The sequence below is a fragment of the Microcaecilia unicolor genome, chromosome 2 (genome assembly GCF_901765095.1).
Source record: "Microcaecilia unicolor chromosome 2, aMicUni1.1, whole genome shotgun sequence".
In the NCBI taxonomy this organism is placed as follows: domain Eukaryota; kingdom Metazoa; phylum Chordata; class Amphibia; order Gymnophiona; family Siphonopidae; genus Microcaecilia; species Microcaecilia unicolor.
The window spans coordinates 221,911,221-221,936,674 of NC_044032.1; the positions used below are offsets into that span (position 1 = coordinate 221,911,221).

The window sequence follows — 25,454 nt, forward strand, 5'->3', positions numbered from 1 at the left end:
CAACAACTAGGGTTCTTTACAAGGCCACTGGTACCAAATTCCTCTTCCGCCAGTTAAGTTTTTGACAAACCTTCAATCTTTCCCATTGCTAAATGGATAAATTTTGGTCATGTGCATAAGAACAGCCATACTGGGACAGACCAATGATCCTTCTAGCCAGGTATCCTACTTCCAACGTGGCCAATTCAGGTCACAAGTACCTAACAGAATCCCAAATGCCAGCAAGATTCATGCTACTGATTCCAGGGACAAGCAGTGACTTTCCCCATGTGTAACTCAATGGACTATGGACTTTTCCTCCAGGAACTTGTCCAAGCCTTTTTCAAACCCAGATACACTAACCACTGATACCACATGTATCAATTTGTTAAGCCAAAATTTAAACCGGTCCCGGGAGGGGGCTTTTTTTTAAAAAAAATAGTAATTCAACTTATAAATTTCTTAAGTGAACCGGATAAATGCTTTAGAATCTTAAACCTATATAAGTATGCAAGAATTAGATTTTAAAGGTTTCTCCAACAGCAGGGGTTCTCAACCTGGTCCTCGGGACACACCCTGCTGATCAGGTTTTCAGGATATCCAGAATATATATGCATGAGAGAGATTTGCACACACTGTCATCATTATATACAAATATCTCTCATGCATATTCATTCTAGATATCCTAACCTGGCTAGGTGTGTCCCAAGGACCAGGCTAAGAATTCTGTCCTACAGTAAACATAGAGGACTGAGCTGTTCCTTCCAGGCGCGTAGCCAGATTTCGGCGGGAGGGGGGTCCAGAGCCGAGGTGAGGGGGCACATTTTAGCCCCCCCCCCGGCGCCAATGACCCCCCGCCACCGCCGACCCTCCTGCCACCACTGCCGACACCCCCCACCCCGCCACTGTCGACACCAACAACTTTGACCCACCCCTGCCGACGACCCTCTCAACCCCCCTCCCACCGCCAACGTCTGCTACCTTTGCTGGCGGGGGACCCCCGACCCCTGCCAGTCGAAATCTTCTTTCTTCGTTCTGTTTCTGTGAGTCTGACGTCCTGCACGTTGTACGTGCAGGACGTCAGACTCAGAAACAAAACGAAGAAAGAAGACTTCGGCTGGCGGGGGTTGGGGTCTCCCGCCAGCAAAGGTAGCAGACGGCGACAGCGAGAAGGGGGGGTTGAGAGGGTCATCGGCAGGGGGGCCCAGGCCCCCATGGCTGCATAATAGCTGCGCCTCTGGCTCCTTCACGAAAAAAACTCAGAAAACCATTTGTCAAGAACAGCCATGAGCAGAGTCCTCAGTTGTGCAGTTGTTCAATGAGAGGAACTTCATGATTGGCCATAAAAGAACAATTATAACAGGATCATATACTCTGAGGCTCCACAAAATAAGCAACCCTAAAGGCCTCACAACAAAATTGTTTAAATAGCTAAAGTAGCAGCAGGACTTCTCATTCTGAATAGTATGCAGAACATTTCTTCTACATGGGCAATCTTTAGAAGTTGCCTTTTAAAACCCCTTAAATTATTGCTACGAGGGGCCCTTTTACAAAGCAGCGGTAAGCCCAACGCAGGCTTACCATACCCCAATTTGGAGCTACCGCTAGCCTAACATGGGCACTGGCGGTAGTTCCAGCCCCAGCGTGTGCCATTTCCTGTGCTGGGCAAAATAGGGCCCAACTCTTTGGCATGGCGGTTACTCAGGTAATTGGGCAGCGCTACACGCCACCCTGTTACTGCCGAGCTAGTGCGGGAGTCTTTATCACCACCTCAGTGGGTGGCGGTAAGTGCTCCCCCAGCATGACCACACGGTAAGAGCAATCCTACCGCATGGCCATGTATTTTTGCAGCCTTTTTACCCGCTGCGATAAAAAATGGCGTTAGCACGCGGGAAAATGGCTGCTGCCGCTACCGCACAGTCTTTTTTTTACTGCAGCTTGGTAAAAGGGTCCCCAAGTGCACAAAATACTAGAATGAAAGAAACACTTTAGGGATACATATACCCAACTGCTGTAGTAGCACGACCAATTCATTCACATTTTTTAAGATTTAGTAACAAAGAAAGAATCCAGCTTTCTTGATTCCAGAAGCAAAACTAAGACAAATGGAAAATAAACACTAAATATCTAACACAATAAAATGGAATGCCAGAGCACAAGAAACCACTTTGATCAGATACCTTTTATTTTCATTTTCAACTAAAGCTTGGCAAGTACAAATTAGCCATAAGGTCCTCCACTGCAAACTTTTATAAATCCAATAGAAAAAAAAAAGAAGTGGAAAAGTACTATTTGACAAAATATCCACTTCAAAAAAATCAATAAGGTGAACACTTCAATGCACTTCTAACATGGAAAACATCAAATAAAACCCATAAGCAATATTTTCATTTAACAGAGACAAAGACTTAACTGCCTGTGGTATATTGGAGCTTAATATCTTTGCTCATAACAAAAAAAAAAAAAAAAACACTCGGTTGTCATGCCAAAGGTTGATAGATGTTCAAATGTTCCATTAAAATATTCCAGTAGAAAAAAACACATTCTATTGTCCAAGATATGCCAAAGCTTCAGTACTTAACTTACAGGCCCCTTTTACTAAACTATGGTAAAAAGGGTCCTTAGCTAGCGGCGGCTGCCATTTTTGCCATGCAACAGAGCTTCTTTTATCATAGTGGGTGAAAAGGCCAAAAAAAAGACAGGGCCATGCTGCCATTTCAGGGAAGAACACTTACAACACCCATTAAAATATACTGTTCTCTCCTTTTCAGTAGGAGACACACTTGCGAATTGTAAGAGAGAACACACTCACCTTGGGGATCTCAGCCCTTGGTCAGAGCCTCAAGACTCAGTCAGACTGTTCCCAGAAGTATTCAAAAAGCCTTGTCTCTTGAAAGAGATCCAAGAAACAGCTCTTAACTATAGTGGCTCATACCTTCAGTCTTAGGGGTAGGGGTCTTCTTTACACTCAGGGTGACTTCTCAACTACCAGCTATCCTGTTCTAGACCCCCCTTTGAGGCTTCCCTTGGCAACAGGGTGCAGTTCTTGTACACTTGTGACATCCCATTGGCGCCTTTTCTGGGGAATACACCACTAGATTAGCATTCTTCTCCGGATATGCAAATTAGGCACGTCATATGCAAATCCACTCGAGCTAGCATTAGCTAACTCCTCTATAGGCTTCACAGGATACGCAAATTAGTCAATCAATAAGTAGAGAGGTGTGGTATCAATCAATAAGCAAATCCACTCCAGCTAGCCTTAGCTAGCTCTTCTATACAGGATACACACAGCGAGTTGTGCGTCTAAATTCTAATTATTGCCAATTAGTCCTCATTGTGCTGTTAAAAACCACTATTGGCTTGTTAAGCCAATTACTTTACGTGCATTGTTACAGAATGTGCCTGGGGTTTGGCGCAGAACGCTAGGTGCGATATATAGAATCCGGTGGATAGTCCATAAAAACAAAGTAAGATGATGGAAAATCCATCAAACTTGTTCACATTATTAATTTCCCTTGGTCTGCTGTCATTCCTGCTCTTCTGCATTTCAGTGCCCCCCTTGCTCAGTTCTAAGTGCTCCTCAAGGGGAATACACATTTAAATCCAAAAAGATTGAAATCAGGATTTACACTGGCTGCCAAGGTCCACTGTCCACAGCCTAGCACTACAATCCAACCACATTTGTTCCAACTCCTCTGAGAGAGAGTCCTATCTGGAGAAACTACAACAGACAATTTTGAGATGAAACCATCATCCAATGATGTGAGAAAGCTGGAGGGTTGCCCCTCCTTAATCCTCCAGTGTTTCTTGCCCTCCCAACAGTGACACTGGCCAAGGCTCTGTGACAGTGTCAGAAAATATAGATATGTATGTTTCTAAAATGGCTAACATACATATATGCCTGATAAATCAATACACAGCTCAACTTCATTTCAATAGTGGGGGTCATTCAAATACGTGCCATATGTGTTGGGTGATATATGTAACCCACATATGCTAGCACATAAATGTGTATGTTATGACATACCAACACATACACATTTATATTGCCATGTTGTGCCCATTTATCAAAAATGGATGCTTCTGCTACACGTAACTGGCACATAAATGTCTATTTCTCCAGGTATCTTAGAACAGGCTCCATGTCGGCAGATCCTGTTCCAAAATACTAGTGGAACTTGAAACATCCCAACCGGACATTTCAGTTCCAATTCGTAGGTCCTTTCTAAAATGGCACTCGATATGTGGAAGCTGTCCAGTGATGCCATTCTTTAATTACACATATATATTTTTAAAACCAATGCTCCACTGTATATATTCTACAAAAGTCTCTGCATTTCGTAGAACCTCAATTGATGAAGTCCCAACTGGAATGTTCCAATTTCCCTTTGGACGTGCTTTACAAATGGAGCGTTTCATAAAGTAAGATTATTCAACACAGAAGGGAAAAATAACCTTCAATACAGTTAATGGAATATTGAAATTTTTTTTTAATTTGTAAAGCATGATTTAAAAAATGGTTGTCTTTCACTTACAGAAAGAAAAATGACAGTCATTATAGGCACAGTAATTCTGTTCTTCTTGTCATTAATGTTGTATAAATCCAAGAGATTTTCAGTTTTACTTTCATTTTGTTAAAGCTACATTCCTATTTCAGTATGTTTATGTTTATTTAAGACTTGAACTTGCTGTTCAACAGAAATTCTATTTCTCTTGGTCTGAAAGATCACAGCAATAGTCTAACTAGGAGTGTGAAGGTAAAAAGTAATACCTCATCTGTGAGATGATTTCAGAAATGAAATATTCACATACTATTTTCCTGTCATAGGATTCCCCGCTGCTGTAAGTCGTGGCCATTGTGGATGCACATTCTTCTAAGTACCAGGGTTTCCTGCCACTCTCAGCTGTGCTGCTGATGGAGATAGTGTAGATGCTATTGGTGTAGCCGTCACAGGAACAATGGTCTCTGCTTCTGCCGCCATTTCCGGACGCCCATACATACACTGAACCCAAGCCTCTTCGTCCCTGTTGGCAAGTGAAGAGAAAGATGACAATCTTAAATATAAATTATGGGTTACCAAAAATTAACCGCAAAATAAAGTAACTAACAATATCAGGAATTCACAGGGGAAGAACTTGATGCATGCAAATCTCTCTAATGAATGTTCATTGTGGATATCTTGAAAACCTGACTGGCTGGAGTTCCTTCAGGACAGGTTTGGGAACCACGGCCTTACAGACTAACCAAATTGAGGCATGAGTTTTTGAGGACCAGAGCTAGTTCTCCAGGATAGGAGTGCCACCTAAGGCCCATGAGAGGGTGGCACCACTGTCCCAGAGGAGCTATAGATCCTCAGCACCCTCTGGGTTGGCTCTTGTGCCATTTCATTTGATTGCAATGAAAAGAAATTATATTATATTACATTTTAGGGCTCATTTTCAAAGCACTTAGACTTATAAAGTTCCATAGGTTACTATCGGGCTCATTTTCGAAAGAGAAGGATGTTCATCTTTCGACACAAATCGGAAGATGGACGTCCTTCTCACAGAAACATCCAAATCAGTATAACTGAAAGCCGATTTTGGACGTCCCCAACTGCACTCCATCGCAGGGACAGCCAAAGTTCAAAGGGGTGTGTCGGAGGCGTAGTGAAAGCAGGACTTGGACGTGCATAACACTTGGATGTCCTTGACCCATAATGGAAAAAAAGAAGAACGTCCCTGACGAGCACTTGGACGTTTTCACCTGGACCTCTTTTTCTTACGACTAAGGCACAAAAAGGTGCCCAAAATGACTAGATGACCACCGGAGAAAATATGGGATGACCTCCCGTTACTCCCCCAGTGGTCACTAACCCCCTCCCACCCTCAAAAAACATCTTTCAAAATATTTTGTGCCAGCCTCAGATGTCAAACTCAGGTCCATGACAGCATATGCAGGTCCCTGGAGCAGTTTTAGTGGGTGCAGTGTACTTCAGACAGGCGGACCCAGCCCCATCCCTTCCTACCTGTTACATATGTGGAGGAAACAGCGAGCCCTCCAAAACCCACCACAAACCCACTGTACCCACATCTAGGTGCTCCCCTTCACTAGTAAGGGCTATGGTAGTGGTGTACAGTTGTGGGTAGTGAGTTTTGGTGGTAGGTTTGGGGGGCTCAGCACACAAGGTAAAGGACCTATGTACCTGGGAGCAATTTATGAAGTCCACTGCAGTGCCTCCTAGGGTGCCCGGTTGGTGTTCTGGCATGTCAGGGGGACCAGTGCACTACAAATGCTGGCTCCTCCCATGATCAAATGGCTTGCATTTGGTCATTTCTGAGATGGAAGTCCTTGGTTTCGATTATCGCCGAAACTCAAACATCCATGTCTAGGGCCGACCAAATTTAAGGATTTGGACGTCCCTGTCGGTATTTTCGAAATGAAAGATGGATGTCCATCTTGTTTCAAAAATACAGGTTTCCCCACCCCTGGATTGGGACATTTTGCGAGGATCTCCGAACCAAAACTTGGACATCCCTTTCAAAAATGACCCTCCATGTAACTTTGTAAGTCTAAGTGCTTTGAAAAAAATGCCTCATTATATATATTTTATTCATTTATTTTCCTGGTATATGTGTCTACCTTTTCTTTTTCCACACAGTGAAAACGATATAGTAGGGCACCTTTTATCTGAAGATCCTTTATCCATAGACACCATTTGAAAGATATTGTTCACTGAAATATGGTCCTTTATTTTAATTAAAAAATATATATATACATATATATATATATTTTTTTTAAATTATCTAGCCTCTGCTTTTGCTCTCACCTCTAACCTCCCCAGCCACAGATGCCTCTCTTTCTGTCATGATCCAGCTCCACCATAGCTTGACCAGACCTCTTCCTTTGCTTCTCAAACTCACTCCTTCAGCGCCTGTTTCCCACATGATTCAAAGTCCCAGGACAACTATATATCAATACATTACTTAAATATTTATAAACCAGTTCAGGCTTTGAGAACAGAAGGTATATGTGACTGGCTCTACTGAGTGGAACAACCTACCAATTGGATTAAGAGCTGAATTAATACGGTATTAGGCAATGTTTGGAAGTTAACAAAATGCCCAAGACACGTTAACTGTCAAACACATTATTTGATTTGTGTTTTTGTGGAATGTATTTGGTATATATATTTTAACTGCTTGTGTGTGTCATAACTTGTACTGAATTATGGATGTTGCAGCATACAAATGTTTTTAACTAAATGCAAAAATCAATTTATTAGACACTGCATGGCTTGGTTTATCTACAAAACCCTGTGTAGTTTATACTGTTGAGCTTAGACAGTGAGAAGTGCCAAAGAAGTAGGTTTGAAAAGTGCCAGAGCTGGATGAATGCCTTGCAGGTCTTGAGAAGGGAACACTCATTATCCAGAATTTATAAATATAATATAGAACTGGTCTGGGCTCAAACCATTCTGGAGAAAAGGTTCTACAGTATAGAAATACCCCTGTTATAGTAAAATATGAGATATATTTTAAATACATCTTACAATCTAAGAGTAAAATTCATTTTTACAGTGTGTGTGTGAAATCACCATCCAGGGATAACAAATGTTGAAAGAAGAATATTTCCTCAAGGTTACATGCCAAGATCTGTGAATCAAAACAAAGCAACCTACAAACAGAGCCCTGATCAACTGTTTTAATATTTCTCTGAAAGGCATAAAGAACCTGCATGCAATATTTATGAAAATGATTAAACTGGGCTAATAAGCAAAGTAAATGAGAATAATTTACAATAATTCATAAACTCTCATATGAGGAAAGGCTAGAAATGTTGGGCCTTTTCAGCTTGGAAAAGAAAGAGCTGAGGGGGATATGATACAGGTGTATAAAATCCTGCATGGAATGCAACAAATAAACTAATCAAACATAATGAAAAATATTATAACAAATAAACACGAAAAATATTATAACAGATACACACAAAGACTATAGGACATGCCATGAAGTTCCTAAGCAGTACATTTACAACAAAAGATGATAATATGTTTAAATCATTTTTATTGGATAGAGCAAAAAACTGCAACAACAAACAGCATGATATCTACAACACATTTATGCCTAATACATAGTGCTACGCTGTACAAACTTTATCAAATTGTGCAGCAGGACATTGTCCTCACTCAGGGGGGTCTTTTACAAAGCATTGGTAAGCCCAATGCAGACTTACCAAATGCTAAATCAGGACTACTGCCAGCCCACCGTGGTCGCTGGCGATAGTTCCACCCCGAGTGCACGCCATTTCTGAGGGAGAAAGAAAACCTTCAGAAATGGCTTGCACCCGGCGGTAATCGGATATTGCCGAAAGCTGACCGGTTACCATGGAAACCCTTATCGCCACCTCAATGGGTGGCGGTAAGGGCTTCCTGCTGCATGGACACACAGTAAGAGTTTTCTTACCGTATGGCCATGTTTGTCTGGGGGCTATTTATCTACTGTGGTGAAAAGGGCCTTGGCACTTGGGAAAAATGGTCCCTGCCGCTAGCACAGGGCCCTTTTTCCCACAGCTTGGTAAGGGACTCCTAAGCCATCGTTTTCAATTTCTCCCCTTCCCTCTACCCTTTCTTAATCCCTCTAAACAATGCATGGCCATCTCAGAACAGCTAGAATTATGTTTACATCTTTAATTAGTATAAAGTAAGAATGTACATAAGGTACCTTCAATACCAAGGTAGTTAACAAGTACAATAAATGAAAATCCTGAATACCATCCCACTTGAAAACTCATGTTAGGTTGATCGTGAGGCCTAGGGCAGACCAAGCTCATGCTATACAGAGACAACGGGCTATGAAGCCCAGCACACTCAGGGAGACCAGCGAGCACCACCAGAAAGGGAAATAGACCACTCGTATGGGATGCAAGGCCGAACTGGAACCCATACATACAGAGTCCAAATGTATGGGCTGCAAGGCTGAACTGGAATCCAAACACGCAAAAGGGAAGGGAGAAAGAACAGAGAGAAGTCCTGGAAGGGACTGGCACTCAGGCCGCGCACACTGCGCCACACACAGTCGCCAACGAAAGGTCACCAGACCAAACACACAGATACAAACAACCAGAATAAGGGAACCCACACACAGAGAGGCAACCCAAGCTGTGCCACACAGCTTAACTGAAGGAGCAGCCTACACAGGTTCCTAACAAGAGCTACAGCAAGTATAGGGCAAAAGGGAAACCACACAGAAAGACAGCAAGAGCTACACTGCTAGGTAAGGAGCAGTCTTCAGTAGAAGCAAACAGCAGATAAAGAGTTGAGGCAGACTATACAGAGAGACTGCTACAAGCTACACAGCTCAGACAAGGAACAGTGCTCACAAGAACCAAGCAAAAGATACCGCAGGTAAAGGGTTAAAGTAGACTACACAGAGAGACTGCTAGAAGCTACACAGCTCAGATGAGGAGCAGTGCTCACAAGAACCAAGCAACAGATACAGCAGGTAAAGGGTTAAGGCAGGCTACACACAGAGACTGCTACAAGCCATACAGATCAGATGAGGAACAGTCCTGAACAGATACAGCAGGTAAAGAGTTAATAGGGAAACCCAAAGGAAGGAAGTTGGCTCCCAGGGACTCACCCAGAACACACTGCAGGAAAGGGAAAGGCAAGGCACACAGGGAAGCAAGATACACAGAGAAGCTGAACACAGCTATGTTACTATATTGCAGGTGAACAACAGCACAGCAATCAGATGGAGCAGACTCCTACAGACTCAAAGAACAAACACAGACAAAGAGAATAATGACAACCATACAAAAGAGAATTCACACTGTGCCACATGCACAGACTATACAGAAGCAAGGTAAGCTCACAGCTGAAGGAGATAACGCTAGAGCGTCCTATGCAGGCAGAGGCAGGCTTAAATAGGGTCTGGCATCTGACATCACCTGCCTCAGACATCAGCCCAATCAGGAGCGAGAAACAGTCACTACCCTGCCTGTCCCAGTAGGATCATAACAACTCAATCCTCTTTCTAGGAGATATTTTAAATCAACATATAAATAAGTTTTAGAATTCATAACCAAAGAATGTGGTAAAAACCATTAGCATAACAGAGTTTTAAAAAGGTTTGGACAAATTCCTGGAAGAAAAGTCCATAAACTGTTATTAAGGTAAACCTGGGAAAATTCACTGCTTATTATTGGAATTGAAGACTGTTAGTGAAACGCTAAGCAAAATTTGTGAATTTCTAATTTAACTATGTTTATTGTGGGAATCCCTGTCTATCAGCTGGGAGTTTATGGAAAGGGAACAAGAGGGAATGAAAACTTGGAGGCAGATATGTGGGGTAGTAGGAAGTATATGATTAGGAGAGGGAGAGAACAGCAGCAAGAAATCTGAGCACAATAATAAGAGGTACTGAGACCCTGAATACATATCAAAGCAAAGGCAACTAATGTAAAGCAACTATGGTGTATTTGCTGAGCCGGTACATTTAGAATTGGGAGAGATGAGCTACAGTACTTTGCAGAATATAGTAGGTCTGAAAGGAAAGGTCTGGTAGACTGGTACATAAGCTGTTTTGATTGTCCAAATGAGAAGTGAAGAAAAGAAGGGAAAGTATGTGATAGGCATCAAAAGTGAGAAAACATTTTCTGAATATTCTATAGCATACAACAGAGAAGAGACGAAATGGGGGGAGGAAAGGATGATGAAAGATGACAGCTAATTCCAAGCCAACTCTGATAACAAGAAAATAAAAACCGTAAGTATTATGCTGGATCAAATCAATGGTCTACCGAGCACTCTATTTTGTCTCAAAGTTGGCAATCTCAATCACTAGAACCTGGTAAATACTAATATGTAGACTGGGCCCCATAAAAACCTTTAAAAATTCAATATAACAATATGAAAACTCATCCATGCCAACCACCTAATCTTACTGAACCAGTGCATGACAAAACTGTACATTCTAAGAGGTGAAGAGAGTATGGATCTTATACATTAGAAATTTAACACTGGAGCATGGTAGTGACTTCCTTAGGCAATGCAATTGCTGCTCCTGCGCTCTTAGTAGAACCAACGCATCCTACAGCTCAGATATTTCCCTCCTCTTGAAACCGATCTCCCCTCCTGGGCTGTTAGTGGCCAGTGCTTCTTTTGATTTTTTTTCAAACATTTTTAAAGTTTGTATTATTTTTGACTAAAGCTTTTGTTTTTCAGCAAAAGTACAAGTTCCATGCTTTAACTGATATTTCATTCATGTTTCTATGACAATGGCAAATATTCTACAATGGCATCTACCCATTAACCTGAGTTTGCTATTACTGTGTGTATAACTTGTCTGTATCGCGATACGTAGATGCATATCTAACTTGCATATCCAATATCTCCACAACCAGTCTGAGTGTTATACATTGTTCCACTTTTTCCATTTCTGGTAAAACTTTGAAACATCCCAAGTGTGCCGTACTTGATTTAGCTCAAATTCTCATGAGAGCCCCTCATTATATGAAAGGAGATAATGAGAAAAAAAGGACCTAAAATACATATATAATTCATTTACACTAAATTTGTTATGGGCATGACATACATTTTTTATCATCTTGAAGCTTATGGGGCACAGCAGCAAAGTACTTCCAGTGTGTTTCATAAAGTTAATATGAAACGGTAGACTGCCAGATTTTGATCTCTAATAATGCAATAATATGATGCAGTATTCTTCTCAAAAATCTCTCTCTCTCTCTCTCTCTATATATATATATAGATATAGATATAGATATAGATAAATATCTCTAAAACCTTTCCGATTCATTGCAGCATTCTGCAGATTCAAATTTCAGGCTTCAGCTGCTACTGCTTTTGGCTTTCAGTTCTGCTGATCTTAGCTCTGTAGGGAGCAGCTAATATTTTATTAGTAATGGAACCTACTATTTGCACAACACATCTTTTAATTTCTTTCAGTAAGTTCAATATATATATATTCATTTCAGTGCATCTTGGCATTTATATTTAAGCATTTTGAGTAACAGCACAGTCCTTAGTTTCCTCCAGCAGTTGAAAGTCAGATTCTGCAGCACGAGTTTGTACAGTCTTGCATATTAAACAGCATTAATTTACCTTTTTTGCTTTCTGTCTGGTTAAATTACTTTTGGGGAGAGGGGGAGGGATCTCAGTGATTGATGCTGACAAAGGGAGGAGCGGACAGGAAAACCTCTTTTCCCTAATAAATCTCTCCTCACCCCCTTCCCCAGTTCCCCATTAGGCACCCTCCCTCTCCACCTTTAGAGAACCCTCTTCTCGTTCCATCAAGCCTCCCTTTTCCCATCAAGCATCTCAGCTCTCTCTCCTCGTTCTCATCAGATTCCCACCTGTGGCTTTTGAAGTCCCTTTCCCAGTCAGGATCCTTCTCTTCTCATTAGCACCCCCCTTAGGCTCTATACTTCTCAGTTTCTCAGTTTTTTCATCAACGTGTTTTTTTTTTATCGGTTAAAATTTAAAATCAAAAGCCCTAATTGTAACACATCTTGAGCACAGATTTGGAAAAAGTAATTTTAAAATTCAATATGTTCATAAGGTGAAGTATGGGAAAAGGCTAATTTAAATAGGTGAGTTTAGCAGAGAATGGATGGTCTGATGTCTGGCAAGAGTGATGAGGTGCTAATAAGGAAAACCCAGGCAGTCAAGTGATTACAGTCTGTCACTGATGATTATAGGATTTCTGAATAAGTGAGAATATAGAAGGTGGAAGAAGGCCATGGATGGCTATAATCAGGTGATAGAACTTAAATTTGCTTGCTGTAACATACATAATGCTCTAACTTGATAGCAAGTCCAAAGTGTGAAAAATGTGACAGAGATTAAAAAGGTGTATTCCAATGGGGTTTTTTTTTATACACTGGAGAGGGTGAAATAGTGAAGGCAGGAGAACCAGTTAGGGGCACTTAATGTAGTTTAATTTGGATAAGAGCAGTGAATGAATTACAGTTTAGCAAACATCATATTACAGCTTTTTGCTAAATGGAAACAGGGGTTTTACTGGTTGTTGGTATGGTAGGCAGTTGCTTAATGTGTACTTAAAACTTGAATAACCTCTTTACATAAATAATATTTATTTGGTTGAGACCACAACCAGGACCAGAATCCTCGAAAAAGCCATAAACAGCTTTACTCTCTTTTTCCCCACTTTTGTAATAAGTCAGTCCACACCAAAGAGTGTTGTTCTGAACCAATTATTTCCTGAAGTTAAGTCTTCAGACAATTACAATGTGGCAGCGGCAGATAACAAGGCAAGAGACAAGAAGTGGCTGCTCAGGGGTCCTTTTACTAAGGTGCGCCAAAAAGTGGCCTGCACTAGTGTAGATGCGTATATTGGACACACGCAGGTTCATTTTTCAGTGCACCTGCAAAAAAGGCCTTTTTTTTGGCCGAAAATGAACATGCAGCAAAATGAATATTGGTGTGCATCCATTTTGGGCCTGAGAACTTACCACACACTGACTTAGCGGTAAGGTCTCATGCGTTAACCGGGCGGTAATCATCAGCACATGTACAGTGCAGTGCTGATTACCTCCCTCCTCACAAAATGCCTAGCCACCTGCCTGAAGTTACCCCCTGGCCTCTTAGAGGGTCTATCCCCAGCACAGCTCAGGTCTGTCTGCTCCTGCCGCTCGGGCTCTACACCTCCCTGAGGTATACCACTATCAGTTGGTGTACCTGAGGGATCTGTCCTGGGACCTCTTCTTTTCTCCATCTATACTTCTTCCCTTGGTACTCTGATCTCATCCCATGGTTTTCAGTTTCACCTTTATGCTGACGACTCTCAGATCTACCTCTCCACACCAGAAATTTCAGCAGGAATCCAGGCCAAAGTATTAGCCTGCCTATCTGACATTGCTGCCTGGATGTCTCACCGCCATCTGAAACTAAAAGGGAGAGGGGCAGATCCTGGATGGAGGAGCGAGAGGGAGGGCAAACCCTGGATGGATGGGAGAGGGAGGGCAAATTATGGATTGAAGGGGCAGAGAGAAAGGGCAGACAGTGGATGGAAGGGATAGAAAGGGCAGACAGTGAATGGATGGGGGGGAGAGAGAGGGCAGACGGGCAGATGGTGGATGGATCATGGAAGGGGCAGAGATACAGGGCAGATGTGGATGGAAGGTGCAGGGAGAGAGGGCAGACATTGGATGGAGGGAACAGCAGAGAAGGCAGACACTGGATGGCAGAGGGAGACCGAAGACAGATGCTGGATGGAAGGAAGACAGTGAAAAGAAGATGAGGAAAGCAGAAACCAGAGACAACAAACTGTAAATAAAATATATATTTTTATTTTTTTGCTCTAGGATAAAGTAATATTGTAGATGTGTTAATAAATGTTTATAATAGAACATGTAAACAAGGTAATCTTTTTATTGGACTAATTTTAATACATTTTGGCTAACTTTCGGAGAACAAAACCCCCTTCCTCAGGTCAGGATAGGATACTGTAACAGTACTATACTATATTGACCTGAGGAAGGATGTTTTGGCCTGTGAAAGCTAAATCTATTAGTCCAATGAAATGGTATTATTTTATGTTCTATATTTGTTTTATTTCTATTTGTTAATTTGTAAAGTGGTGATTGATATTTATTAGTTTTTTTTCAAATTTACATCTGCTGTCTTTATATTTTGCACAGTACTAGGGGACATTTTCTGTTTCTGTGGTGTTGCATTGTATGCAGAGTCTGGCATCTTGGGGTTTCAGTTTAATTTTTGTCTAAATAGAAAGTTTAAATATTACTACTTATTCTATAGTGGATTAGGGTGTATCTGTGTTTGTGAAAAAGACATGGCTTTCAGTTGGCATCGACGATCTGTACTATTCTGTCTGGTTTCATTTTACAATAGGTGAATTGATGTTCTAGTGCTCACTGTAGTGTTTTAAGATGTTTTCCTTTTCTTTGTGTGATTCGTAGAAATGACTGCTTATGGTATGGTAGAATTGCTCTATAGGTACTGAGTGTTTTGTATTCTCGGCATACCTACTACTGGATTTTGGAGGGGGGTGTTAAAAAATGACCAGGAGGGAGGGAGGGGGGCCTTGGAGCCCCAGGGGGGGAAGCCCTGGAGCTGGGGGCCTTGGAGCTCGGAGGGAGCGGCCCGGGAGCTCGGAGGGAGGGGTGGCCGGCCCTGGAGCTAGGGTGGGGGTGGAGCTAGGGTGGGACAGAGTTAGGATGGGGGGGCAGGGCTAGGGTGGGGCCCCATCAAATTGGTCTGTATAGGGCCCCGCACTTGCTAAGACCGGCCCTGCCTGGCACCACTGATGTTGGACATGGAGTTAAAGTTACACTGTTTTGTAGTAGAAGCTGTGGAAATCTATGGAAACACTGATACTGCAAGGTTCCAACTGCCTTAAGTTTTATAACTAAACAAGAGGTTATACAAGGTCAAAAATATAGCTGACTCAGGCCAGGTAATTAATAAATGAAAACCACAGCTTATTGCAGAGGTACAAAAATAAAAGAATCTTCCTCCTCTGTTTCCCACCCTTCTCATCCCGCCAATTAGTTAATGTACTATAATTTAGCAGCCTTACGAAAGACTGCCATTTATTGGTAAATGAAGTGACCCATCCATTCATGGATATACAATGCGTGATGTCACAAGCCTTACATATACATGAGGCGAGAGACTGCCAATGAGCAGCACTAAGCTGAGAGGAGGTATTACAAAGATAAGCACCAATAAGATAAACTAAAAACAAAACAAAACAGAAACTGTATAACAAAGTGATGTAATCCACTCATAATCACATTGGTTTCTACCAAGTCTATGAACAAAAAAGTAACAGTTCAAAGATAAAAAAAAATATTTCCACAGATCTTAAAAAGCCTAAATCCACAATATAACCTAAAAATTTGTGATAATGACTTTAGTGGGAAGGTCTGCATTTATCCCTAAGATAGAAGTGTGTGATAAAAGTTTAAAAAATTAGGGGCCCTGTTTACAAAGGTGCGCTAGCGTTTTTAGCAGGCACTAAAATTACCATGTGCTAAATGCTAGAGATGTCCATATGATCCTATGGGTGTATAAAAACACTATCGTGCCTATAGCACGATTCAGTAAACAGGGCTAACTTAAAAAAAAACTAAACAAACAAAACATCACGTGATACTAAGGGGTCCTTTTACCAAGCTGCAGGAAAAAGGGCCCTGGGCTAGCGGTGGGGGCTGTTTTTCCCATGCGCCAGGGCCCTTTTTACAGCAGCGAGTAAAAAAGCCCCCACACATGCCCATGTTGCAAGAGAACTCTTACCGTATTGCCATATAGCAGGGAGCCCTTACCGCCACCCATTGAGGTGGCAATAAGGGCTCCCACTCTAACCCGGTAGTAACCGGACAGCATGCGGCAATACCCAATTACTGCCGGGTTATCGCCGTGCAAGGCATTTCCAAGGGTTTTCTTTTTCCCCCAGAAATGGCGTACGCACCACCGGCAGCCGCATTGGGCCGGCGGTAGTCCCAGAAGAGCGAGCGGTAAGTCGTGCAACAGAATTTTGAACAGATTGAAGGGGAGAGAGATGGCTTAGTGGGAGACCTGTGAGAAGCAAGTTGCAATAATCTAAGTGAGAGGTGATAAGAGTGTGGACAAGGGTTCTGGCAGTGTGCTCAGAAAGGAAAGGACAAATTTTGGTGATATTATAGAGAAAGAAACGACAGGTTTTAGAAGTCTGTTGAATATGTGCAAAGAAGGAGAAAGAAGAGTTGAAGATGACCCCAAGGTTACGAGCTGTAGAGACAGGGAGGATGAGAGTGTTATCCACAGAGATAGAGAATGGGGGAACAAGAGAGGTTGGTTTAGGGGGAAAGATAAGAAGCTCAGTCTTGGTCATGTTTAGTTTCAGATGGCGGTGAGACATCCAGGCAGCAATGTCAGATAGGCAGGCTGATACTTTGGCCTGGATTCCTGCTGAAATTTCTGGTGTGGAGAGGTAGATCTGAGAGTCGTCAGCATAAAGGTGAAACTGAAAACCATGGGATGAGATCAGAGTACCAAGGGAAGAAGTATAGATGGAGAAAAGAAGAGGTCCCAGGACAGATCCCTCAGGTACACCAACTGATAGTGGTATACCTCAGGGAGGTGTAGAGCCCGAGCGGCAGGAGCAGACAGACCTGAGCTGTGCTGGGGATAGACCCTCTAAGAGGCCAGGGGGTAACTTCAGGCAGGTGGCTAGGCATTTTGTGAGGAAGATGTTATTTAAACATGGCCATGTTGGATGATGTGGAGGAGCATTTTCGAAAGGGACATCCAAGTTGCAATTTGGACATCCTTGCAAAACGGCGAAATCCAGGGGTGGGGAAACCCGTATTTTTGAAACAAGATGGATGTCCATCTTTCATTTCGAAAATACCGTCATGGACATCCAAATCCTTAAATTTGGACATCCCTAGACATGGACGTTTCTGACTTTCGGCGATTTTTGAAACCAAAGACATCCATGTCAAAAAACTTCCTAATGCAAGCCATTTGGGCATGGGAGGAGCCAGCATTTGTAGTGCACTGGTCCCCTGACATGCCAGGACACCAACCGAGCCCCCTATGGGGCACTGCAGTGGAGTTAATAAAATGCTCCCAGGTACATAGCTTCCCTTACCTTGTGTGCTGAGCCCCCCAAAACCCACTACCCACAACTGTACACCACTACCATAGCCCTTACGGGTGAAGGGGGGCACCTAGATGTGGGTACTGTGGGTTTCTGGTGGGTTTTGGAGGGCTTGCTGTTTCCTCCACAAATGTAACAGGTAGGGGGAGGTATGGGCCTGGGTCCGCCTGTCTGAAGTGCACTGCAGTACCCACTAAAACTGCTCCTAAGTCCTGCATGCGCTGTCATGAACCTGAGTATGACATCTGAGGCTGGCACGACATATTTTTAAAGATGTTTTTTGAGGGTGGTAGGGGGTTAGTGACCACTGGGGGAGTAATGGGAGGTTATCCCCAATTGTCTCCGGTGATCATCTGGTCATTTTGGCCACCTTTTTGTGCCTTAGTTGTAAGAAAAACAGGTCCGGGTGAAAACGTCCAAGTGTTCGTTAGGGACGTCCTTGCTTTTTTCGATTATGGGTCAAGGACGTCCAAATGTTAGGCATGCCCAAGTCCCGCCTTCGCTACACCTCCGACACACACCCTTGAACTTTGGCCGTCCTTGTGACGGAGTTCAGTTGGAGACGTCCTAAATCGGGTTTCAATTATACCGATTTGGACGTCCCTGGGAGAAGGACGTCCATCTTCTGATTTATGTCGAAAGATGGACGTCCTTCTCTTTCGAAAATGAGCCCCATAGTGTAAAGACTTCATCGAATCAAACAACCATAACATTTGTCTGGTGATCTACACTGGATCTTCTGTTTGTTTGTTTGTTTGTTCATCCATCTGTTGTGGTGCTTATTCTTTTACATCTATTTGTGACTACAAGGAAAGAGGAAATGGCCTGAGAATCCACTGGTGCTGTTTCAAAGATCTCCACATCTGAATTGGCATTGGAAGCTGAAGGGGAGTGGGAGAGGTGAACTGGCCGAAGCAAATACTGCTGCTGCACATGGTCATTGATCTCCAGTAATGAGTATGTGGTAAGAAACTAATTGTGTGGGGAAGCTGATGCTAGGGTTTAGGAGATCAGGAGCAGACAGGAGATGAAGTCCAGAGAGGAATATCTAGGAAGCCAAAGAGCAGATCAGCAATGGGCAGCAGATGAAAAGCAGAGCATATTCCTTTGCAGTGTTATTTCAGGCAGGTTAAAGCTTTGCTTTTCTTTGAAAACAGTCGCTTTGCCAGACAAAATTTTGGAGCACGCTCCTTGACATATTGTCTAGACTAAAGGTTAAATTCCATCGTTTTCTTAGAAATGTTAAGATCATAAATGTACATGATGAGTTCAAGGAATTCCTTGCTGTGCATGGAGAGAATACTTTATCTTTACAAATGTTTTGCTGGCAAAACTATATTTTATGATATTTGTACTTTTTCTTGGGTATATAAATATTACTGGGAGGTAAAGTCTTATTCTTTTTTTTTTTTTTTTTTTTAGTTGTGTTTTTGGCCATGCAGTCTTTCTGCTTCTTTGGGCATCTGACAATTGGAAACTTCCTCCACTGGGCAATGATTCCATAAACCTTCATTCACAATTGATTGGAGTGTTTTCACTCTTTCTATAACCTACTCTGATGAAAACATTGCCCTGACAGGTTTTGACTGGGATCCACAGACCATAAACCACTAGGAACCCAGTGCCAGTGGTACCCTGGTTCCGGCTATTAAGTGTCATCACTAAGCCAATACTGAATCCACCTTCAACCAGGAACTACACATGCTCTAAAACCACCCAGAGACCAAATATTGGGCCCGAGAATCAAATCCAGGTCTGCCAGACAGCCATTGAGCTAGTTGGCTAGCCAAATACTTTAAAAAGTAAGCAATAATAAATACTTCAGCTAATACTTTTTAGGTGCTATAAATATTGTTTTCATTGTGAAGTGAATGCCACCTGACAAGTTTTCATTAATCAGTTTTATTATACTTTCTCAAGAGTTCTGCATACATACCTTGTGAATCACATCCTCTCCGAACAACACTATTAAGTTTTAAAGAACTCTTGGCTTTAAATTCAGGCACATAAGCAGTAAAATAAAATGTATTGTTACTGTCTGGAAAACAAGTAGCATCTACACTCTTAAACACATTTTTATGAAATGACATTGCGAACATGGGACAGGATCATTTTGGCAGCTGTATCTATACATCCACTTGCTATATGAGTAATTTAGGAGCTATCTTAGAAGCACTTAGACATTTACAGCCCCATTTTAGACAGGATGTAGAAGTAGGAATTGAGATGAGCACAGGTCAGTGCGTCTCAAGTTTCACTAGTATTTTAGGAGCAAGAGGCTGTTCTAAAATGCAGGAGAAATGAACGTTTATGCACCAAGGGGCCCTTTAGCTAAAGGTTTGCCACACGGCAAATCAGAACTACCCCCAGCATGCAGCATTTCTGCCACTACTGGAAATTCCAGAAAAATACTACTGGGGTTTACCCGGCAGCAATCGGGCAGCACCGCACGCTGCTCGGTTACTGCCGGGTTAGCACGGGAGCCCTTACTGCCACCTGAATGGTTGGCGGTAAGTGGTCCTCCAAAAATGGCTGCGCGGTAAGTAGAAACTTACTGCATGGCCATATTTTCTTTCGGGCTTTTTACCTGCTGAGGTAAAAAGGGCCTCAGCGCATGGCAAAAACGGTTCCTGCTGCAAGCACAGGGCCCTTTTTAAGGCTGCTTAGTAAAAGGGCCCCTGAGTGCAGACGGTATAAAAATCCACTTGATAAAAAAAAAAGTAAAAAATGTCCACAGGTTGAAAACCAGCACATACACCTTTATGTTGTACAAACGTAGTTATCTTTGACATTGTAGAAATATAAACATGTATTTTCCTAGTGCTGTCACACAGACTGGTATCCCTTGCTAATTTGGCTTTAGATGAGGAGGGGGAACAAAAACTATTGGAGGATCCTCCAATAGAATGGTTCTCAAAAGCAGCAGTATGCCAAATCCTAAATGTGTTTGTAAGCAGGTGTAACTCCTAAAGTTCAACTTTTAGGACAGAAGTTTAGACCATCTAATAACCATCTATTAACCTGCTACGCCTTTGTCCCACCCAAAAAGTGCCAGACGTGCCCCCTTGCTATTTTGTATGCGCTTGGGTTTCAGATGTGCATATCCTGGCTTTGTAAAATGGGGATTTAGAAGTTTATGAAAGATAAACATTTAAATGCCAGTTTAGGCACCTCTCAAATGTAAATAGCCAACTAACATGACTGCCTTAGTCATCTAAATTCTGATTTTACAAAGACAGGATATATACATCTACAGCTGGAAAACATGCATCTGGGTTTTTTGGGAGTGATGTGTTATGTATATTATATTGTGAAGCCCCCTCTATAACGAAGAATTGTTTAAAACATACAAATTGGATACCTTACTGTCAAAAAAAAAATGAGAAACCAGAAGCATTCAAAGATTCCTCAAAACTCTTACCAGCAGTTGATGTTAATGTTGAAACAATTTTTTAAAAGATAAGGATTATTACCAACTTCAGAGTTTCTTATTTATATACTTTTTTAAATATTTGAAAAATCTCATAATAAAATTTACTTTGGGCTCTGCATTTATTAGATAGATGTTTGCACCACTTACGCTCAAGTTGTCATAATTGACATCTAGAAAGGAACATCCCCGAATGATACCATCAGGCTTATTTTCGAAAGAGAAGGACGCCCATGTTTCAACACAAATCGAAAGATGGGCGTCCTTCTCTCAGGGTCGCCCTAATCTGTATAATCGAAAGCCGATTTTGGATGTCCTCAACTGCTTTCCATCGCGGGGACGACCAAAGTTCACGGGGGCGTGTCGGAGGCGTAGCGAAGGCGGGACTTGGGCGTGCCTAACACATGGGCGTCCTCGACCCATAATCGAAAAAAGAAGAGCGTCCCTGACGAGCACTTGGACAACTTTACTTGGTCCTTTTTTTGTTACAACCAAGCCACGAAAAGGTGCCCGAACTGACCAGATGACCACTGGAGGGAATCGGGGATGACCTCCCCTTACTCCCCCAGTGGTCACTAACCCCCTCCCACCCTCAAAAAAGTTCTTTCAAAATATTTTTTGCCAGCCTCAAATGTCATACTCAGGTCCATCGCAGCAGTATGCAGGTCCCTGGAGCAGTTTCAGTGGGTTGTGCAGTGCACTTCAGACAGGTGGGCCTAAGCCGATCCCCCCCCCCCCCCCCCGTTACACTTGTGGTGGTAAATGTGAGGCCTCCAAAACCCACCACAAACCCACTGTACCCACATCTAGGTGCCCCCCTTCACCCTTAAAGGCTATGGTAGTGGTGTACAGTTGTGGGTAGTGGGTTTTTGTTTTGGGGGGGGGGGGGGGTTGGGGGGCTCAGCACACACGGTAGGGAACTATGCACCTGGGAGCAATTTCTGAAGTCCACTACAGTGCCCCCTAGGGTGCCTGGTTGGTGTCCTGACATATGAGGGGGACCAGTGCACTACGAATGCTGGCTCCTTCCACGACTAAATGGCTTGGATTTGGTCATTTCTGAGATGGGCGTCCTTAGTTTCCATTATCTCCGAAAATCAGAAATGACCAAGTCTAAGGTGACCATCTCTAAGGTTGACCTAAATTTCAAGACTTGGTCATCCCCGACAGTATTATCGTATTGAAAGATGGACATCCATCTTGTTTCAATAATACGGGTTTCCCCAACCCTTCACGGGGACATCCTGCGAGGACGTCCTCAGAAAAACTTGGGCATCCCTTTTGATTATGCCCCTCCATGTATTTCTAGAAATGGAAGATGAGACCCATTTACCTTCAAACAACTTATTTGCAGCAGTTTGTAAAACCATGTGCAATTCCTCAATTTCCTCATCCAAATTTAGATTTACAAACAAGGAGATCAATGATAACACCACCTCAGGAATATCTGAACAGATCAATGTCAATGTCAATATACTGCTTGTATACCACAATATCCCTGCAATGGTTCACTGTGGTTCCCAAAAGAAGGAAATCGTACAAAACAATAACTCTTCCTAAATTACATACAGGGATAACATGATCAATAATTGAGCAAAAAAGAAAAAAAAACCTGATTAACTATCAAACAAAAAAAAAAATTTCAATTTCTTTTGAAACATCAAATAATTAGTCTCCAGCCATCTTATAAAAGGTAGAGAATTCCACACAGAAATTGCTGCATAAGGGAACCAGGAATTGAAATTTTTCAAAAAACAAACCCCTCTAGCACTTGGAAAACCGAATAATAACATTGTCAGTCTTGGAAAAGACTGACTGATTTGATAATCAAAGAACAGGTTGCCCAACTCTTGTTCCAAGCCAATCATTCTTATTTTGACTGGTTTCACATTACTAGCAGAAAAACTTTCAAATTTCAAAACACAGGGGTAAATTCTATAAATTGTGTTTATAAATTGGTGCCAAAAATGAAAAGTGTGTAGCGCGATTCGATAAAGAGCATGGGGCCTTTTACTAAGCTGTGAAAGCGTCTATGCACGTCCAACCCATGCCAAAATGGAGTTACTGCTCGGCTACCATGTGGCTCTTGAGGTAATTTCATTTTTGCCGGGCGTCTGAAAAATAATTTTTTATTTTTGGACACACATATTGGACGCACGCCAAGTGGTATTTAACGTGCATAGGTCATTACTGCCCGGTTACCATGTGAGACTTTACTACTAGGTCAATGGCTGGTCAAATGGCTGGGAAGCAAAACCAGTGTTGGGCAGACTTCTACAGTTTACGCCCTAATTGTAACTGAATAGCTCTGGATGAGATGGAGTGTAAATTTAAGGGGCTTTGACGTTAGCTTCAAAACTTTTAGTACACGAACAGTGCTGGGCAGACTTCTAAGGTCTGTGCCCTGAGAATGACAAGGACAAATCAAACTCGGTATATATATATATATATATATATATATATATATATATAAAGTATCACATACCACGTAAAATGAGTCTATGTTGTTGGGCAGGCTGGATGGACTATTCAGGTCTTTATCTGCCGTCATTTACTATGTGACTATCAGGCTTATTTTCAAAGCACTTAACCTCCCAAAGTTCCATAGAAACCTATGGAACTTAGCCTCCCAAAGTGCTTTGAAAATATGCCTCTATGTAGACCCAAAATGGTCGCACGGCAATTTTCATTTTGCCGCATGTCCATTTTTGGCAAAACTTTTAAAAAGGCATTTTTCACAGGTGCGCTGAAAAATGATTCTGCGTGTGCCTAAAAAACGTCTACACTACCGCAGGACATTTTTCAGTGCACCTTTGTAAAAGGGCCCCTATGTGTCCTTTTGTATAATTATGGTACAGCCAGAGACCCCTCCACTGGAATGGTGGCGGGCCCAGTCATAGAGCTCAGGCCATTACAGACCTTGGCTGAGTCAGAAATCTGATGGCTGACATAACTGGGAGCTTACTGGAAAAGTATGGCCTAGTTTGTAGCCCGGATTGAGGCCTAAATAAGCTAAATTAGGAAAAGTTAGGAATAGATATGGAAACAAAATGGAGGATTTCAGCACAAAATGGAAGCCGTATCTGTTGCAAAGTGGGATTTTCTCTAATGTAAGTTAGAAAAACAAGTTGAGAAATGAGACTTTCCTGTGAGCAGGATTGTGGTCAGCCATGGTGTGAGAAAGGAAAGGTGTAGCTGGATGCAGGGTCTTGCTTAAGATTTGTGGTCAAGCGAGCTAAAGACAAAACCATGTTAGCAAGATAGAAGCTACTCATTAGCATGAGCCAATCAGTGACAACCATGACATTAGCATAGATCCAATCAGGTATATCTACTGTCATATTATCCATATCCTGAGGGCACCTATAAAAATCAGGGTATTTCCTGGTTTAAGTTAGAGAGAAAAGGGTTGCCACTCTCTCTCTCCAAGGGAAACCAATGTGTCCAGCAGAATTGACAAATTACCTAATTGCTTTCCCTTGTAAAACCTCTAATTGGTAAGAGAAATTATAAAAAAGATTAGGAACTAATTAACACCTGTTTGCAGCTGGATTATTATATTCCTATAACTAATTGATTGTACGTGCCTGTTGTCAATCACTGATTTGACTTGTACCTTGGCAAATAAACTCCTCATTCCAAATGATGATTTGTGGGCTTCACTTAATGTTCAAAGGCTGTAAGTATAAATGCTTTTGCTGTATCAGGCTCTCTCTCTCTGCATTGTATAACTTGTAATCTAAATCCAGTTTGTCATAAGGCTGGTATCTTTTCCTTAGACCTAACATCTCTCTTAGTGGCAATTCCTCTTAGAACTTCACAACTCCTTGATTACCCCAGTACTAGTGCTATTTAGAGATGGAGTCAGAGTTAAGGTCACTCCAGCCTTCTTGGGGGGCTCGGGACCCCTCAATTCATAACACTTTATAGAATCACACTTAGCACTAAGGTGCGCATAACTGTACACGGCTGCAATTAGACCTGCTATAAGCAGGCTTAAATACTGGCGCCTGACTTAGGTGCACTTAGGCATGATTCTGTATCAATGCGCATAAAATCTGGGAATGCCCTCAAATTGTTACATGCAATAGGATTTAGGCGCATTCTATTACAGAATCGTATACTCGTGTAAATCCTAATTATTGCCAATTAGTGCTAATTGGTTAATTGCCAATTATCAGTGCTGATTGGCTTGTTCAATTAAGTCATGTGTGCAAATAGGCCATGCGGCCAAATTAGCGCTCATAACTTTAGGCGCCATACAGAGAATTTGGGGGACAGTGCAATGGTCAGACCAGATCACTGGAAATACACTATCAAAAATCCACTGTTTAGAAATAGCTTGAGAGACAAAGACCAGGTCTAAAACATTGCCATGTTCTTGTGTGGGAACGGTTAAACTAGCTACTTAAAT

The 25,454-nt window shown here is 42.2% G+C and overlaps 1 protein-coding gene across 2 annotated transcripts in view; it reads right to left on the reverse strand.

Annotated features, from left to right (window-relative positions):
• The window catches only part of PCSK5 (proprotein convertase subtilisin/kexin type 5), a 739,798-nt gene that overhangs the window by 350,410 nt on the left and 363,934 nt on the right, over positions 1 to 25,454 (reverse strand). For both annotated transcript variants that reach the window (XM_030193725.1, XM_030193726.1), the window contains exon 8: positions 4,795 to 5,007. In XM_030193725.1, coding sequence (XP_030049585.1) covers positions 4,795 to 5,007 — 213 coding nt within the window. The remainder of the gene's footprint in view (positions 1 to 4,794; positions 5,008 to 25,454) is intronic.